At 42.7% G+C, this 20,404-nt stretch overlaps 1 protein-coding gene across 1 annotated transcript in view; it reads left to right on the forward strand.

The window, feature by feature from the left end:
- Nucleotides 1-20,404, forward strand: part of NCKAP5 (NCK associated protein 5) — a 1,051,270-nt gene that overhangs the window by 979,095 nt on the left and 51,771 nt on the right. Inside the window, 4 exon segments of the mRNA XM_021075797.1 lie at nucleotides 6,237-8,244; nucleotides 8,247-9,993; nucleotides 10,699-10,876; nucleotides 18,144-18,219. Coding sequence (XP_020931456.1) covers nucleotides 6,237-8,244; nucleotides 8,247-9,993; nucleotides 10,699-10,876; nucleotides 18,144-18,219 — 4,009 coding nt within the window.

Here is a 20,404-nt window from a genome sequence, read left to right on the forward strand (position 1 = left end):
CCCGCCCCTTCTTCTCTCCCTTCCCCAGCACGGGCGCAGACCAGGCTCTTCTCCCAGGTTCCCTCTGATGCAGCTTTCCACTTCCCCGCCCCTAGAGTATTGTTCCCTTCCTCTGCGACAGCTTTGTTTTCTAGTCTCCCAGGCAGTCTCTGCCCCATCAAATGGTTTCTAGACCTCCCAAGCAGTTTCCGCTCCGCCCCGCCCCCCCAGCCCGGGGAATAACCTCTGGAGCCGAGGTCTCAGTGCCCAGCCCCCACCCAGGCATCTCAATTTTTGGTGACTGTGCCCGTAGTTCAGATGGTCCATTCGGTTCTTGATCGGCTTTTCCGTACTCCAACTTACTGCTACACTCTTCTCTGCATCTGGAGATTCCTCCGGTTCGTTTGATCTTTCCCCCGGTAGGTGACTTTCCAGGGTGCGGGATCCCTTTCTCCTCCTCAGTTCCCTTTCGGGAGCACCCGTCCCGCTCGGATTCACCTTCTCTCACTCTCCTCTTTTCTCCCGTTCTGCCCAGTTATGTCACGAACTTCTTGCCATTATTGGAGTTTAGGTTCTTCTGCCAGCGATTGGTTGCTGTTCTGTGTGAGTCATTTATTCTGTAGATGTGCTTTTTTTGTTGTTTGTGGGAGAGGGCGAGCATGTCCCCCTACTCCTCTGCCATCTTGTCCTCTCTCTCCCCTTCTGTGCTTTGATGGAACCACCAAGTTCACAGATTTCTATCAGGTTGGAAGTGGAGGCCTGGCCTAATGGAACTGACCATACTTCAGACTAACTCTGACATTTTCAATTAGTTTTATGGATATTCTTCACTGCTGTGATACTCAGAGAGACTTGTTAATGTCCACTGCAAAGGAGGGTGAAGGAGGCCATGTGACAAGCCATTCCAGGCTAAGCATCCCATGAGAACTCCAAGAGAATGTTTTCCTCAAGAGAATAGGGAGGAGTTCCCATCATGGCTCAGTGGAAATGAATCTGACTAGCATCCATGAGGGCACAGGTTTGATCCCTGGCCTCGCTCAGTGGATTAAGGAACCAGCGTTGCCGTGAGCTGTGGTGTAGGTTGCAGACATGGCTCAGATCTGGCTTTGCAATGGCTGTGGTGTAGGCCAGCAGCTACAGCTCCGATTTTACACCTGGCCTGGGAACCTCCATATGTCATGGGTGTGGCCCTAAAAAGACAAAAACAAGAGCGAGAGAGAGAGAGAGAGAGAGAGAGAGAGAGAGAGAGAATAGGGAGAGCAGTGCAATCTCTCAGAATAAATGGCCAGACGTTTTGCAAGTATCATTAGCTTTGTAGGAATTTACTTTTCAAAAGTACCATATATTGTAGTGACCTCTTCTACTCAATGCAATAGCCTCATAAAACACTAATTGGCTATAAATTATAGGGTGGCACAGTAGAGAGAGAAAATGCCAGGATAGGTAACAGGCACTGTGGCTTCAGTGAAGGTCGGGCAAGTCTCTCTTTCATTGCCAAGAGTTCCTTTACCAGATATTAAGTAACCTCTAGGGCTGAAATGACTCCTATCTGCAAAGTAGGATCGCTCAGACTAAAGATTCCTTCACAATTTGAATAAACATCTTGGCACACTGGTGTAAGCCAAGAATCTGGGATAGCTGTTTTTGCAGCTTCCTAATGTTAAGGAAAAGCAAAGAGAACAGAAACCCTGAATCAGAATATCTTGGGGTCATTTTTCTGGCATTTGTCTAAACTTTATGACTTCAGAAGTGTAGAAACCAGGGAAATTACATCACTGCCAAAAAATTGGGTGAGGGGGAAGGTTTGTCATACTCTAAACAAGAACTCAGAATAAAATTTCAAGCTTGAATTCAGAGCTTATTCCCTTGCACTCAGACGTATAATGCAAAGTGCAGAGCCTGGAGTATTAGCAGAATTGTTTCTTCCAAGGAGCTGTTCGGAGTGCTGAACAGGACTGCTGGGGACCTGGCCCTTAACAGACTGGGCATATGGTCCAGAGGGATGTTCTCTCTCTCTCTCTCTCTGAGTATAGCTGGCTCCTAGAGCCCATTGCTTAGCTCTTTTCATTCACAGCTCTCTAACCTTTTTTTCAGCTGAAATTTTTCCGGTTAGAGCAATTCTTGATCTTCTAAGGACATTTCTTCCCTGAAAGAAGAGAAAAAAGATTCTTAAGACACTTCATACACACTCCATTAGCCATCATCTGGAGATTTAACAGTGTCCCATTTCAGAATGGTCATGGGGTACCAGCATGCCTGTCACATCTCACAGAGAAAAGTCCTACATCTCAGGGACACAGCAAACTAGACCCAGCCCCATGAAGATATTTTAAATTGATATTAAGGAACTTCTTAAGTTCTTACCATGTACAAGGTACTCATTTAATATTAACTTACATAGTAAACTCACACAATATGAATTTGAATGTGACTATAATATTAACTTACATAATAATTAATATATGATCCAATGGCTCTTTGGTAGTTCATAGGTATTTTTTCTCTTTTTTTCAGTGGTCACATCTGTGGCATACAGAAATTCCCAGACTAGGGATCAAACTAGAGCCACAGCTGCTGACCTATGCTACAGCCACAGCAGTGCTATACCTGAACCACATCTATGACCTATGCTGCAGCTTGCAGCAATGCCAGATCCTCAGTGGGTTCACTGAATGAGACCAGGGATTGAACCCACATCCTCACAGACACTGTTGGGTTCTTAACCCACTGAGCCACAAGATTAACTCCTATAAGTATTTTTTAGTATTATTTTGTATAGAAACAGAAAGGAAGCCTGCATGAAATGCACTAGCCTACCCTCCATGGAGGAGTCTGGCTGCAATTAATGAGTCATTACCGTGTGTCCACTTTGTCAGCCCTTCACAAGTATTAGCTCATTTAATGCTTGTGTTAGCTTATTAAGAATATTCTCCTGTTTCTCCCATTTCACGGAGGAGTAAACTGAAGTTTTAAGAAGTTAAATATTTAGCCCAATATCTCATAGCCAGTAAGTGGCAGAGCTGGGTAATTTGTTCCAGAACCTTAACTTGTAACCATTCTGCTAGACTGACCTTGTTGAATCAGCCTAGGACTTGGAGGAGTCCAATTGTTGGGATGGATTGTTCCCATGAAAACCAAGAAGGTCTTTTCAAAAAGAAAAAACAAACAAGAAATATGTAAAACTGATATCAAGTCAAGAAATAACAAAGAACTACGAACATTAAACCCAGGCCCCTGTCTTATCAGCGGTATCATTGCACTGCTCCCCAGAGCAACTCTCTTGCAACTTTTCCCTGCAAAGAATGAAGACGCCTGTGGGAAATGCCAGCTCCCTCCCACCCTCTCCCAAAAAGGGATTCATGTGCTCTTTTTTCAAGTTTCAAGATTGTTCCCAACTTTCCTCAAGTTATTAAATACCGTAACCTCTGTGGAAAACTGATTGAGGAATGTGGCTAATCTCACAGGATGGGAAGCCTGGGGCCTGGGAGGTTTGCAGCCCTAGGATGAATCAGACCACAGTATGGGCAGGCTCTGAAGAGGCAGAAAGGAGGCAGAGGACTGATGCTGAGCACATCTTCTGTGGCTTGAACAAATCTGCCCTTTTCAAGCTCTTACGGGGGACTCTTGCCTGGCTTCTCTTCTTTATTGTGAACGTGGCATGAGGACCATGGAAATTCTTAGAAACCAAGCTGTGGCAGTCAGTTCACCAGTCAGTTTCTAATGCCCTGACTCACTAATGGGATTCCTTCTGATTCCTAAAGGAGTTTTCATTGGCACAGTGGGAGAGGAGGAGGCAGGAAGAGCATGATCAAAATAGTATCTATCCACAGCAACTTCTGACCCTGGAGAATTGTCTAAAGAGAGTATATAATTGGACTTAAAACCAAATAGGCATATGACAAAGAAAAAAACAAACAAATAAGACGTATGGTTGATAGCAAGGGTCATTTTCATGATGGAGTCTTGGAAATAAGCAAATGCTCACAGCTTACTAAAAAGCCAAGACTCCAAGGTAAGTTTCTGGCATGGAGTTGACCTCTGCTTATGAGCACATTGGTGAGTATTCAAGTCCCAGGGTAGCTAGTATGCAGGTGCCAGTGGGAGCCATCCATAAGCCACTATCTTAGCCAAGACTGGTACAGAGTGTACATCTGAACCCAGTAGATTCATTCATAGACATTGTTTGTCATTAATTCTAGACCCTTTTTTAAAGTAATTAGGTCAGGGCCTCCCAGGTTCCCTGAGTGCTAGTTTGTGATTAAATTCTGCAGGTTCTATTCAAAAGAGGTATGGTGGGATAATCTATGGTCTCTGTTATGACTTTGATTCGTATAGAGGGGAGAACAGAGGCTAAGTTTGATTCCAGAGGTATAGCATCAGCATTAAGTGCGCAGTCCCTCAAGCCAAACTGCCTGGGTTCAAATCCCCACATAGCCACTTCAGAAATGAGTCATCAAAAGGGCCTGGGAAACTGATGTTCAGTCCTTTGCTCCAGCTCCTCCTTCACTGTGAGACCTCCAAAGGACAGCTCTTGCAGAATCGCAATTTCTTGCCTAGTGAGAAAGGACTGATCATGTCTCCCTCAGGGTATTGTTTTGAAATTAAATCATAGCCCTGGATAAATGGTTGGTCCATAGCCGATGTTCAGTCAATGTGAATCTCCTCCTCTGCCATTCTGTTTCTTGTTAGCAATCATTTGATAAATATGAATGTCTAGGTAGAATTCTGTGTTTTTCTATGTTGTTTCTTGATCACTTCTCCAAAGGAACACTGGTTTTGGGGAAAATATGAAGAACAGGAAATTGACCTAAGTTTTAGGTGAATCATTGCCATGGATTCTAACAGCAAATGCCCAGCTGTCTATGTAGTAAATATTTCATAGATGTTCACTACCTATCAAATGAAGTCATGAAGCCACATGACATTTGTTAGAATGGAAGGACAAAGTTCCCATTATGGCTCAGCTTGTTAAAGACCTGACATTGTCTCTGTGAAGATGCCGGTTCAATCCCTGGCCTCACTCAGTGGGTTAAGTATCTGGTGTTGTCAAAAGCTGCAGCATAGGGTGCAATGTGCCTCAGTTCTGGTGTTGCTGTGGCTGTGACATAGGCCTCAGCTGCAGCTTTGATTTGACCCCTAGCCCAGGAACTACCATATGCATCAGGTGTGGCCATTAAAAAAAAAGAAGAATGGAACGGCTCATAAAGGCATGGGCCAACTTACTTGCCACTTACTCTCTTTATCTCCCAAATACACAATGTGCCATGTTGTCTTCTTAAGTGTTCCTTAAGTGTACTTTCCAGTTTAGGTGTTTGCAATCTCATTTCTTCTACCTGAAAAATTACTTCCCCCACTTTTTTTTACATGTGATTTTTTTGATGGGATTTTGGGTTCTTTCCAGCCTTTTGCTGCTATTTGTTTGTTTGTTTGGCTGTAGCTTGATGTGGGATCTCAGTTCCCGGTCCAGTGACTGAACCCAGGCCATAGCAATGAAAGCATCAAATCCTAACCACTATACCACCAGGGAACTCCCCATTTCCTCCACTTTTAAACTAAGTCAAACCTATTCACTTATCTATCCTACAAAAAGAAAGAAAAGGAAAGGAAAACTTCCCTTATATGCTTTTTGTGGTTTATCCAAATAGAGGCATGGTCTCCCTCCTCTGAAATGCTGGAGTACCTACTGCATTTGGGCTTCTCATTCGCTCCCTTGACTGATGGTTACTTGAGCCCAAATGCTGGGTTGCCTGATCCTTGAAGGCAGGGTCCTTGTCTTATGCTTATTTTTATCATATGCTACTTGGCTTAGGACCCGGCAAAGTAGAGAGATACACTATATAGTTAATGAACTCATTTGCACTAATTAATGAATAAATGCATTGTATATATTAGTCAACCACTAGAATGAATTAAGTCTAATGTTGACCTTCTCCCTTTATAAATTTGTCATCCAGTTCTCGTTGTGGCTCAGTGTGTTGAGAACCCAGCATTATCTCCATGAGGATGTGGGTTTGATCCCTCCCTGGCCTGGCTCAGTGGATTAAGGATCCAGCACGGCCACAAGCTGTGGTGTGGGTCATAGATGCAGCTCAGATCCAGTGTTACTGTGGCTGTGGCTTAGGTCTCAGCTTGAGCTTTGATTCAGCCCCTAGCCTGGGAACTTCCATGTGCAGCAGGTGTGGCCATATAAAGATTTTTTAAAAACTGTGATCCACAGAGCTCAATTATTTCTAATATCTCCTCTTCTTTCCTAACAGTCATCACAAAATTGGGACAAAAGATTGAGTATTGACTCCTCGCTCCTGAGTGGCTTCGCTAGTCCTACAGATGAACTACCTCCGACTCGTGTCAAGGAAAGCCACATTCTGGAAGGATTAAGAAAGCTCCAGAAGCGGAAAGTATTACTTGAACCCCCATCAGTGATAACCAAATGGGGTTATAAAGATTGCATGAACTCAAATGAAGGAATCTATTCTCCAGGAATTAAAAGTAGCAGCCTCAAGGAATACGCCCCCTGCAAACCCAGGGACACGGGCAGCCCCTGCAAGGAGCCCCAGCAGGCATTTGTGTATGACACAGATTCTCATGACGATGCCGAGGAGGACCCTTCCTCCTTAGCCTCGCTCCAAGCAGCTCCAAAGCAGAGCTGCAGGCTGCATGGTTGTAAATTAACCCACAGTGTTTCTGACAGTCTCTTTGGCTGGGAGCTGAATGGCAGACACTGTTCAGAAATCCCTTCCTCAGTCCACCCCAGGGAAAGGCCTGAGAAGCTGACCAGTTGCACCTCCAACAGTCCCTTGGAGCAGAAGCTGCGGGCAAGTGCACAGGGGCCTCAGGTATACAGAGGGAGGGGCCCCCAGAGCCAGGGCTGCCTGGCTCTCAATCTCCAGCTCTCGGACACCGATGACACTGAAAGCCTGGATGAGCTGCACATAGCGAGCAGTGATGAGAAAAGCCCTTCAGACGTGTCTTTGATGGTGGACACTGACAAGTCCATGGAGAACCTGGACATCCTCATCAGAAAATCTCAACCTGGGTCTCCTGAGGAGGAGGAGGAAAAACAAGTGCCCGTCCATTTAGAAAGCAGGCCAAAGACGTTTAGTTTCATCAAGCAGCAAAGGGTTGTAAAAAGGACTTCCTCGGAAGAATGTATTACTGTCATATTCGACGCGGAAGATGGTGAGCCCATTGAGTTTAGCTCTCACCAGACGGACGTTGTTACTGTTACCAGAAAGGAAATTTCCATCAATCAGGCCCCTTCCGGACCCCAGACAGAATGCACTGAACTTTTACCTCAGGGAATTGCTCATTTGCAGCCAGGGGCTGCTGGGAGAAATTATTCTTTCTTGAAAAAATCTGAAGAGGAAACTGAGAAAAACATTCCAAAAGATGAAGCTGATGATGTTGCCATGGCACCCACTGAATCTTTCCGCCCCAGGACAGTGACACAAAATACTCAGCGACAAAGACTGGCTAGACCAGCACATGCTACATCGTGCCAGAGTAAGTCTAAGTCCCCTGGGTCCACGGGCATCTACCAGAAGAAAAGTCTGACAAAAATACCTACCAGGGGCAAGTCTTCACCTCAGAAATCAAAAATAATGGCGCCCGAAGCCTCTGCAACAGTCCCCTCGATGGGCCCAGTGATTCTTGAGAAATTGCCAGCTCCAGGGAAACTCTCACAGTTCAAAAAGACTGAAGGCCCAGCACTCCTCTTTGATTTACAGCCAGAATCACACATTCCAAAACACCATACCCAAGCTCCTCATGGCTCCAAAGTGTCCAGCAGAAGGCACTGGGTCCAGTGCTCCAAGGGTCAGATTACAGCATCACAGTTGCTGTCAAGGCCCCCCACGGAACTGAGGGAGGACTGCGAGCCCCCAACGAGGGATAAACACTGTGACCCGGGACCAGAGGCTGGGGTGAAATCGCCCTCCCCCCCATCCCCTCCAGGCAGGTCGGTGTCCCTCCTCATCAGACCCAGTTGTGACTATTGGCTGCCACCTTCATCCACCAAGCCTGAAACCAGGGTCCCCCAGGAAACAGCTAGAACAGGATTTAAATCCCCTCCTCTGAAAGGATCCTCTGGTCCTGTTATTTATTTTCATCAGACCATGACAGAAGCGCAGGGGAAGAAACCTTCTGTGGCCTTCAAAAAGCCTGTCTTCACTCCCGCTCCGCCCTCTGCAGAAACAGTGGTCCAAGCCAGATGCTCTGCTCACACCCCCTCCAGCTCATTTGCTGCCATGGCCCCAGGGCCCCCAAAGTCTCTCCAAAGAGAAGTGTCCCCAAAAACCCACCTCACCCAGCACTTGGGACCACACCAACAGACACAGGGTTACGAACTCCCAGGAATTGTCCTTCCACCCACACGCTCCTGGAAATACCATCCTCCAAAAGCCTATCTCCAGGAAAAAAGGGACAATTGAACAACAGTGTCTCCACATCACCCAAGCCTTCCCTCTTAGGGGTAAATGAGTCACCATCATCTCAGGTTAACAGTCCGGCATCCTCAGCATCCTCCAAAAGCCATAACCCCCCTCATGGTGGTCCAAACCCCCATGAAAGAGGACTAAAAACTCGCCTCCCAGTGGGGCTCAAAGTTTTCATGAAGTCTCCACAGCTTCTCAGGAAAAGTTCCACGGTGCCAGGGAAACATGAAAAAGACAGTTTAAATGAAGCCTCAAGAAGTTCCGTGGCTGTGAGCCAGGCTAAGCCAGAGGCCTCCAGGAATCCCAGCAGCCCTGAGATCACAGGAACTGAAAGAAATGTGTCTCCACTGGCTTTACAAGCACAAGGTAGTGTGGCCGGAGGGCTTCCCTTGGACACGGCAATGGTGGAGTTGATGGAAAGTGGCAGGCCTGGGGCCGATGGGAAAGATGGGGTAGAAACCAGGTCGGTGAAGATATCCCTCTCCTCCAGCAAACCACACCTCAAACCAGCTCTAGGCATGAACGGAGCCAAAGCCCGTAGCCAGAGTTTCAGCGCCCACTCAGGAGACAAGTCCCCCACACCCCCCATGGAAGGCCCTGGCAGAGTCCGAACTCAGATTATTACCAATACAGCTGAAAGAGGCAGTTCCCTCACCCGGCAGAGCTCCTCGCCGGAAGGCTCACCCAACAAGGCCACGTCTGCCCCCACATCCGATGATCTCCCCAGCACTGGGAGGCCCCCAGGGCACCCCTCCTCCAGGCACGGCTCCCTGGAGAGCACAGGCAGCTCCAGCAGCCAGCATGGGAGCCCAAGCAAGCTGCCTTTGAGGGCCCCTCCAAAATCCGAAGGGTCCCTTGCCCCACCTGAAATGGGAGACCCGCAGGCCTGTCCCCAGGGAGAAAGCCCCGGGTTGCCTGCACCTGAGGAACCAGGTGGTGACCGTTGCAGGTGCCCACCTGCCCCACGAGACAACCCTCGAGCCCTGCAGAGTCCTGGGAGGACACAGCCTCCCGGCAGTTTTGAAACAAGCAGGACCTCCAAGCTAGAAACTTCTGGAAAGGATCCAGACCCTTCTACAACCAGGACCGGTGTCATGAGCCCAGAAGCCCCCCTCTCACCCACAATCGAAGAAAAGGTCATGTTGTGCATTCAGGAAAATGTGGAGAAGGGCCAAGTGCACACAAAGTCCACCTCTGTGGAAGCAAAGCTGAAGCCAGGGCCTTCTTTTGCCAGCTGGTTCGGTTTTCGGAGGAGCAGACTGCCAGCTCTCAGTAGCAGGAAGATGGATGTCTCCAAAACCAAAGCAGAAAAGAAAGATGCAAAAGGTTTGGGGTTTGGAAACAAACAGCTAAAATCAGAGAGAAAAAAAGAGAAGAAGAAGCCTGAGCTCCAGTGTGAAATGGAAAATGAACTAAACAGGGACATCGAGTTGGCCGATGGTCCTGAAAGTGGTTTACAATGCAGAAATAACCTGAAAACACCACCAGACATTTATGACCAAATGAAATTTGAATCAAGAAATAGACCCAGCCCTGCTCCAGGTTCAACAAAAGATTCCTTTATGACAGAACTTCTGAACAGGTAGCGTATTGACAAAAGGGGGGTGTGTGGTTTAAAGGGTGGTATGCATAGCCCCCTCCAAGGAGAGTTGTTTGTTTCCTGCACAGTGAGCACCAGTCAAGCATGTTTTTCATACAAGCAGAAAGGTATAGTAGCAATCTTTTATACATTAGCCAGAATTTAAACAATGAAATAAAAGTTAGCAATAAAATGATAATTTAGTCCATGTTACTTTGTTAACCAAACCAATGGTCTTTGAAATTAAAGAATGGTAAGTTTTATCAAGGTTGATAGAAATTCAGCCTACACTGGAAACCATGAATGTACGCACATGGCATGAAATGGAAGAAAATTACACATGCATTTTCAAGTATGCTGATCCCACTGATTGTACTAAGCAAACGGATGCTAAGAATCTTTCCAGAGGTAATTGCATTTCCAGCTGATCTTAAGCCAGAAGTATATTTAGCAATCATTCTTCAGTGGTTTTGGGTTTATCCCCTCCATCTCACAGGCCATCATAAAAATAAAATAAATTATTGTATTATCAGATATCTGGAATATCAGATAAAGATTTGATCAAGGCCAGTGGAATATACTTATCACTCAGAGGTTTAAAGACCAAGAGATACATGGAGGTTACTTTACACGTTAAAAGACTGGGGAAAGTAGAGTGATCAAAGAAGAGCAATGTAATTTATCAGAGGAATCACCTTCTACCTGCAGAGTTGATAAGAAAGCAGCTCAACAGACAGAAAGTGGATCAAATAATGTTTCCTGCAGAAGCATGTTAAAGGGCAGCTCCCAGGGCCCCTGTCTCCCCAGCAGCTCTATCAGCACTCAGGGAAACCACAGGAAGAACATCAAAACCAAAGCTGATATGGACATACCGAAGGGTTCCCTGGTAAGTGCTTCACCATCCTGGTTGTCAAAGTGTTAGGTTCGGAGATGGGCTGGTTCTGCCTTTCTTTGGCTGAGGAAATATGTAGGTAAGAGTTGACAGGGGGAAAAGCAAAAGAGAAGAAAAAATCTTGGTGACACTGTAGCTAAATGATGGCAGCTAGATTGGAATGGGCCTCACTCCCTTCACTACTATTGCCTCTGTAGCTCTCTTTTCGGAATGATGGTATAATCACGGTGCAGACAAAAGATACTGCTGATGTCATCTCCAGATTGTATCTGTGTGCTGGGAATTTGTTTGGGTGATTATTTCCATCATTTCCAGCAATGCAGAATGGAACAGAGGTGATTATAAAAAATAAAAGTGCAAAACAACTTAAGAGAATATTAGCTATTTCGATGATTTGATTTAAGAATTTTCCCTTTTCCCCTAAAGCTATATATACCAATTTATCCTACCTAAGACAGAAGGAGTTAAGACTTAAGATATCCTTTGTGGAACTTGACTCCCTATCATTTAGACTTTTAATTATAAGGTCCAGAACTCAGGGGGCAATTTCCTTTAGAAAAATGAATAAAGGATATTTCTCTATTTCCCCAGGATATGCTAGCTTCAGATAATATTTTTGTTTTAAAATTACCTTAAATTGCACTTCCTCTCTGCCTTCTTTCTCTTCTTGTGTCATTGATATGGTGATGTTCATTGTCCCTTGACACAAATTTTAAAGCACTCAAACAACCACAACAAAAATGCTCTTTTCAGAATTATCAATCCATATATTTTTGTACTCTGATAAAATAGATTATTAAAATATACTCTGTGCTACCAGTTTCCTAGGGAAAACCTGAAATATGAAGTCATTATTCATTTTTTCTGGAGTGGTTCAAGAATAAAGGAGATTTTAGAAATAGTAGTGTTTGACATTATTAGTTATTAATTATTAATTTAATCATTTATTGTTGCTTAGTGTTTCTTAGCATTTCACTTGTATTTGAGACAAATGCAACATTTAAATGCTTTTTTTTTTCATATAACTCCTGACTCCAAAAAGCTATAAGTTTTTTTTAATCAGATACTCTGAAATGATATGCAGACTATGTAATTGGCAAAAGTTGTTTTTTTTTTTTTTTCTTTTCTTTTCCCCCATTCCTGCTCTGGCTTCTGTGGTATCATTCCTTCTTGAAAACATTGATGCCCCTTGCATTATAAAATCACAAATTATCAGCATAACTCAGGCTGCCCTTGTAGTGTCTCCGAAAGAAAAGAGGGAATAAATGTGTGGAAATGTGCAATATGGTGGAAATTCAATCTGACTGATCTAAAACTTTGATAGCCTGGCAGAGCCCCTTATCAAAGGCACTCAATTTAACTATGCCCCATTTAATATGGCTCTGACAGCTTGGGGTATAGTTTCACTGCACAAAAGTACCAAAAAAAAAAAAAATCTCTGTTTAGCTTTTACAATTTCAGTTTTACTTTCTTACTGCTGAAATAATTTTCTGTGCTTTTCCTCTCTCATTTTCAGTCTTTTACGAAGTGGCACTATGTCCTTTGGTCCTTCCAGAATTTTGCAAGAAACACTCTGGTTGTTTCCTGTGAAGCACAAAGATTCCCTAACCACCCCAGATATACATAATCAACATGGCTGTGCTAGTTTTTCTAGTTAGCTGCAAGAGGAAATTAGTCATGCTGGGAAGCTTTCCATGTAGAAGAACATTATTAACCGAGATAGTTGACCAACTAGTCATTTTTTCAAATGTAAGATGCAATGGTGTTTTTTCATCTCTAGAGACTGGTAAAACAGTATCAGTGAAAACCTATTTATTATATGTTATCAGCCTTATATAGGAAGGAAATTAGATGCAAAATAAGATAGGGTCTAATACCATAGCACATGGATGTGAATACCCACGAACCCTTTAAAATTAAGAGTTTAAGGGAATTTTCCCCTCCTGGGTCTCAAGGTGAATTTTCTCTCTGCTTCTTTGAAAATGTGTTGCAAAGAATTCTTCTCACAGTAATTATTTTGGATGAAAACAATAGCTGTGCTAATACATTATATATCACACCTTTTTCCTGAAAAAAAAAAATCACTGTCCAAAAATCTTATAATATACCATCATCCTTTGCCCTTTACAAACTAAAACTATATGTAGTTCTGAGAGTCTTAAGGCATTTTGATTATTTTAATCTATGGTGATTATAATAGAAAGATTATTTCCATATATATAACAGGTCCATGTATGTAACACACCTCCATTTAGTTCGCCAGTAACTGCATATCCATTTTCAAGAATGCCAGATGCATTCTAAAATATGTATAGATGTGCCATTAATGCCTTACTGAATTAAACCTTTTTCTCTTTCCAAAGCCTTAATTAGAGGCTTATATCCCCATTGACACCATCATTTCCAGACCACTTAGCTCTAATTTTTGTGTAATTTAGACAAGGGCCAGGTTACTTAGTACTTTTACTTAAATTATATAAAGTCATTATAAGAGGGGAAAAAGGCATCCCCAGATAAGATTGCATCAGTATTGAGTAAATAAGTCAGAAAGAAATTCACTTCCCTTGCTATATTGTAAGTCCTTCCTTCCTGTGGATCTAGATCATTTTCTGAAATGAAAGGTCTCAAAGGAAGACAACTCCAGCTTTCTACTTAACTGTCACTGGACAAAAAAATCATTAACAAAATTAACGAGATCATATACCTTCATCATGCAATGGGAAGAGATGGCCATTTTAATATGGGCATTTTCATTTAAATTATGAATATTCTCTTCACCCAGTGTCACATAGTCTGGAAAAAAATCACATATGCTAATAAAAAAAAGCATCTGATACAATCCCCTTAAAATGGTGCTCTGGTGATGAAGTCGCATAAAATAGTACAATAATTACACAAATTGTTATCATCTTATTAAGTTCTGCAAAATTTTCTAATTTCCGCATCTTCAACTGAACAATTCTGTTCTGAACACTATTTGGATGCTAATTAGAAGCAGGCACATTTTGCCCTCCTCCTGCAAAGTTTTCTAAATGACTGAGTTTTCTAAAGGTAATGCCTGCCAGGAGCTTTCCCTGGAAAGACCCTTCTCTCAGTCTCAGAGGTTCATCATGTCCTTTTCCTTTTCAATGACCTTTAACATGAAAATATTGTTTTCTTGGGGAGCAATTCATGTTAAGATGATTCAGAGAAGAAATACATGCAAAATTCCAAATGAAGGGTGTCTCCAAATATTGAGTTTAATTCTGCAATTAAGTATATATTTTCGTCAGCAGTGAATTCTTTTCTCCCCACCCCCCGCCCCCCACGTCCTTTGTAAGCTCCTTCCTCACAGCCTTTTCTAATGCGAGAGGTTAATAGAGTAGAATGGGCATGCCGACGTTTAATGGTTAGAGACTGGTATTTAGTGCAGTTCTTGTCTACCACTGTAGAGCTCAAAGATGAGTAAGAGCTGGAAGTGAACCATTAGAAGATGGCGCAAGTGGAGCTCCCACAGCGTCTTAGGAGAGCTGGGACGCGGATTCAATCCCCTGCCTGGCAGAGTGGGTTAAAGATCCGGTTGGTGGTGCCACAGCTGCAGCTTAGGGCAAGACTGCAGCTCCAACCTGATTCCCGGCCCAAGAACTCCAAATGCTGCAGGGCAGCCAAAATGAAAAAAAGAAGATGGCTCAAGGACTTATGGCAAAGTGAAACCAAAAATAGGCCACTGTTACTTCCTATGAGTCACCTGCTACTTCTTACCAAATAGGATAATATTACTGACATTGATTTGCATCTGTTCCTGGTAGCATGATGGCTGTAAATATGCTAAATCTTTCTGAACCAGACTATTTGATTTTTGTGACCATCCCCACCTGTGAAGTGCTCTGTCAGATGAAGACGGTTCCATCTGCACCTATATTGGGCAAATTCTTTTTTTTCTTTTCTTGCTTTTTGGGGCCACACCAGCGGCATATGGAAATTCCTAGGCTAGGAATTGAATCAGAGCTGCAGTTGCTGGCCTATACCACAGCCACAGCAACTCAGGATCCAGGCTGTGTCTGCAACCTATACCACAACTCATGGCAACACTGGATCCTTAACCCACTGAGAGAGGCCAGGGATCAAACCCACATCCTCATGGGTACTATTTGGATTCATAACACCACTGAGCCACAACAAGAAGAGAACTCCCCTTGGGCAAATCTTAATCTTGAGCTGGCAGCCCCTCGCCCCCGGGAAGCTTCCACACTCCTTCGCCAACACCCAGCTCTTGTGTGATCAAGAGTAAAAATTAATTTTAATTTCAGCCTATAAAAAATATAATTAGCAAGGGGAATCTGATGCCAAAATAAATTATGCCCCTCATTTCCATAGGCAAATGGATTTTTTTAATTACTCACCACTTTGCATTGAAATCTATTTGTATGGATAATTAGAGCTGACAAGTCTGCCATTTAAGACACTCCCCCACTTTCCATTCCTTTGTTGATTCTTCATCCCCTTAGAATTCAAAATTTCCCCTAGTGGGTCATCACTCCTCATGGGTCCTTAGCTCTGGGGAGCTGAAAGAACTAGCGGCCCATTTCCTCTGATCAATATCCAAGAGGCCAAATTTAGAATTTGCCGGTAAGCACTCAAAGCCCCAGAAAAGTTCTGACAAGGAGCTGATGGAGAGGACCTCAAATGGTTTTTATTTTTCTTCTTAAATAGGATAATTGGAAAAAGATGGTGAAGTTCCACAGAAGGCTTAGGGGGCAAGTAGGGAAACGAAGCAGGGTACTCAGACACACACATACACATACGTGCACACTCACATACACTGGAAAATTTTTGATACTCTTAAATAAAAATATAGTTTGCATGTATTTGGAATACTGCCTACCTATCTCATTGCCAGACACTGAGAAAGATATAATGGTTCTTGGAAAGGACTGGGAAGAATGACTGTGACAGCATGGCACACTCTGAAAACTTGAATCACAGACATGAATAGGGGTCAGAAGTGCCCACTCTGAAACCGGAATCCTATCCGAACCTTGAACAGATTACCCACCCTCTCTGGAGCCTCTTTTCCTACATCTCCAAGATGAGAACCTTGTTCTAATTATCGGGTTATTTTGCTCAGAGCTTCATAGGCTGATGGAGAGGATGATTCACCCGTGTTCCAGCAGGTTAACACAGCACCCTTTCAAGTTTAAAACTGGTTAATTTAGAAAAACCCAAAGGAAATACTCTTTTACATAACAGGTGTGGGAAGATCTGGAGCATACTGTCATAAGTGTTGGAACGGGCTGAATATATAAATAGATTGTCTTGATGTTTCTGTAAATGAGGAGAGAATGTACCTGTTGGATTCTTCATGGAAATTAAGATGCTTGGGGTATCCATGCTTTAGGGTTTCTTGTAGCCTTGTCACAAAGAGATCACTGAGCCCAGTGAACTCTGAAAGGCAGATAAATAATATCTTAATCTAGAGGATGCTCACAGAGCTTTTTGTCTCTGCCATCCATAAATGTGCACTGCTCAAAACACAAACTGGTTGACGTAGCCATCTTCCCCCATTCCCTAACTTCCCCCTCTGGAAGTGCTAACAAAGGAGGCAGTGCAGACACCAGACAGCTCATGGGGAAAGGAAGTGAAAGAGCATGGCCTGTGGATATTCAGCCCTTCACACCCTCTTCTTCTGACAGTTCAGGTTGCCATCTTCATACTCCGTGGAGTTTGCCATCTTTTGGCTCTCAGTATGTATGGATTAAGTACCAGTTACATTCTGATACTGGAACCATACTCATTAAATGTAAAAAATTGGTCTTATTCCATTAAATATAAAAAATAGGAGCTAAACAGTAGAAAGCTAAGTCTAGCTCAAGATAAGTATGCAAGCACATGACTTTCTCCATTGCAAGTATAAGGTAATGGCTTCTTGGCATTCACCTCGAGCCCCAGAGCAAATCCACTGACAACCTCTGATGTATCCCCACCATACTCATTGCATAGTTCACATCATTATCATTGGCTTCCCAGGTTACTGGCTGGGATGTATTTCAAAAGAGCCATTTAAGATCCTTCCACCAAGGATCACAAACTCTCTTGTCCTGGAGTCCAAGTCTGCACTGGCATAGATCAGTGTAAATTTGAGAATAACAACATTTCCCTTAGAAGAACACAACTCTAAAGCCAGATTTGCTATATTTGAATCCTGGTTGTACCACCTGGGCAATTACTTATCTTGTCTGTTTCTTCGGGGCCTTTACCTCTAAAATGATCTAAGAGTAGTGCTTGCCTCCTAGCATGACAAAGGATTATGAAAGCAAAGATTCCAGGAGCTTAAACAATACCTGCTACATAATAGTTATGTGATGGCTATTTTTATTTTATTGTTCTTGTTAATGATATTGTTACTTCTGCTGCTACAAGATTGGGAAGTAAGGGGCCTGAGTTTTGGTTCCACTGTTGCCACTTACAATATGTTTAAGGAACCTTGCTGGATCTTGGAATTCTTGTTTGTAACATACTGTGACTTTATTAGATTCTTGCTCAAGTTCCATTTGGTGCTTCACCATTCAGCATCGGGTTACTCTATCTGAAATATAAGGGGGATTTTTTTTGGCCACACCCATGGCATATGGAAGTTCCTGGGCCAGGGATCCAACCTGTACCACCACAGAGACAACCTCACTGTGCCACATCAGGAACTCCCAATAAGGGCAATGTTTTTTGACCTGAAAAAATCTAGATAAGTGTGTAACCACTTTAATTCACTGAGCACACATCATAGTCGTTTCATATTTCATTCTGGAAAGAACAGCAGTAACAAAATTTTCCTAGAGAGTTATACTCTAGGAGAGGGTCAATAGATCTAAGTATATTTCTTTATTCTCATTAAAATAACTTGACATGGGGTCACTGTCTCTGGAAGAATTATGTTTCCTTAGACTTTAATTTTTTCTAAAAGTTCTGTGTTACTGATTTTGTTAAGTATTTAAAAAAACCAAAGCTGTGATCTTGAAAATCTTATATAAAATCAGGTATCCTTGCTTTCAGAGCTGGAGTTATACTTCTAAAAATACGGTCTTGTAGTTAAAACTTGTAATGAAGCCAAGTGATAGTGTGGGGAAAGGTGGAGTGAAGAAAATATTACACGTCTATGTACGCAAACACACACATACATGCATGCTTGTTATTGAGTGTTCCAATATTCTGAGGATGGCAAACAATTAATTTAATGATCAATTTGATGTGACACATAAGAACTCACAGTATTTCCTTGTTACTACAGATAAAAGAGGCAAATGAAGACCTGCCAGAGGATGAAGACACAGTTGCTGATTCTGCATTTCAGAGCCATGCCATAGGTAAAAATTCACATCTGTATATGTCTTTAGCCAAGATACTTTCTACCTGCTCCCTTATTTCAGTCAGAGTAAGTTCCCAAAGACATGTCTTATGCCCACCTCTACCAAGACTGGGTCTTCACTTCTCACATGTGCTTATCTTTATCTCCTTATACATTGGAAGCTGCCATCAAACAAGAACATCAAAAGCAAGACCTATGAAGAAAACATAGGTGTTTGCCAGGGAATGCAATACAAGCTGATAAGAAGCCACTGCTTGTTAATACAAAATGAAAATGATACTGAGGGTAAATAATTTCTCTCTGAGGAGAAAACCAACTTTAAATTGATCCGGTTGCTGTAATCAACTCAGGAAGACCCTGTGCAACTACTACTTGTTAGAAATGTGGAGGGATGGCTTTCTTAAACTGAATATTGTTTAATTGAGTATGTTTTACACATGGAACTGTATAGATTAAGTATATATGGCTTGCCCAAACCTCCAACTCTTTTTCATCATCTTTTCTGTTAGAATCCCACTATAGTTAGTCCTGTCTCAGAGATACGTTTGGCTTGTCAGCTCTGTCCTAACATTTTACAGCAGCCTACATGGGAAGAACTCGGGTTTCAACACAAAAGAATTCTGCTGACCTGTTTCCAGCAGCCAGGAGGCAACTGGTAATAGAGTAGCTGTCTTGATCGTGATCCTTGTCAGGAGGTGGAAGGGGTGATAACTTCAACAGCTCTGGGCCATCTTGGACTTGCAAAATTAGTTGTTCTTCAGGCTCTAAAAGCTGGGAATGTAGGCACGCTGATTATTTTTATACAAAGCACCAAGACATGAGAGAATTATTTCTTCAAATCACATTTGAGTGTCGTAGGTAGTAGACAGTAAATAGTACTGAATATCGTACTCTAGAGCATGACAGCCTCAGAGGTTTCTGGCTTCTTGTACAATCAGTATTCACCACTCCTGCCCTTTCCATGAAGGACTGCAGCTGCCAACTCTCAGCATCTCACCACTCCTAGCACCATGTTGGTACGTTTTGCAACCAATTTTCTAGCCTACACAGTAGTCCTCTGCCAATGATAATTTATAGTTTATCTCAGAGAGTTATTGTACACCCACAGCTTAATGAGGCTGGCACACTAGTATTATTCTTTTCAGTTCTAATTGGAAATACAAAAGTCTTCACAAACAGCTGAATAAGTGGAGTCTGAATGAGATGATTATTCCAAAAAGACATCCTTTAATATAGTTGTCAATGTAAAATGCTTAAATGGGTATCAGTTCTGCGTAGGTAGCTACTATGCAAGTAAAATATTGTTTAACAACCTTCAAACATGGCACTATGTAAAGCCCCACTGAGTCATCATTTTTCCATAATAAGGTGTCTTGGGCTTGTACAATAACATATATAAAGTTAGAAGCTGAATTTTCTTCAAAAGAGCTATAGTAATCTAAGTATTTTTATAAACTATCAATTCTGATCTGTACTGTTTGACATGATAGCCAGAGTAACATGTAGTTATTACTTCAGGATCAATTTAAATTAAACTACATACAATTAAAAATTCAGTTCCTCAATTACATTCACATTTTAAGTGCTCAGTGGCCACATATCCTATAGGGCATATGTGAACTTTTCCATTATCACACAAAGTTCTGCTAGAAAGGGCTGGTTTAGATTATTCTCATAGAAATAAATTTCCGACAGTGAACTAACTTGACCTTTACATAGTTGTAGGTTCTTCTCAAAGCTCTATCTGAATAACCTGCTATCGGCAGCAAGTAATAACAAAACTGACCATCCATGACTTAAGTAATAAACCCGCCTAATCACCTTATATAATTAAAAGTCTAGAGGAAGCCAAACATAAAAAACGAGTAACAACTCAACAATGTTTTCCCTTTTTTTTTTTTCCTCCTCATGCTTGTCACTTCTGGTTACAAATTGATTCCCACCACTCTGGGCATCCCAGCTACACTCAGGACACAGCGTATAAGGAAAAGGAGAAGTTCCTTCAGAATCCCAGCCCCCCCCTGCCCCACCCTCACCCAAGACTTCACTTTACATGTCATCAATGAGAACAAGATCATAAAGCCAATCCTAGCTGCAAGGGATGCTGGAAAAGTCAGTATGTTACTTTCCAGCCTCTATTGCATAAAGTGGCAGAAAAGGATTGAAAATATTCCCTGGAATTC

Source organism: Sus scrofa, chromosome 15 (genome assembly GCF_000003025.6).
Source record: "Sus scrofa isolate TJ Tabasco breed Duroc chromosome 15, Sscrofa11.1, whole genome shotgun sequence".
Lineage (NCBI taxonomy): Eukaryota > Metazoa > Chordata > Mammalia > Artiodactyla > Suidae > Sus > Sus scrofa.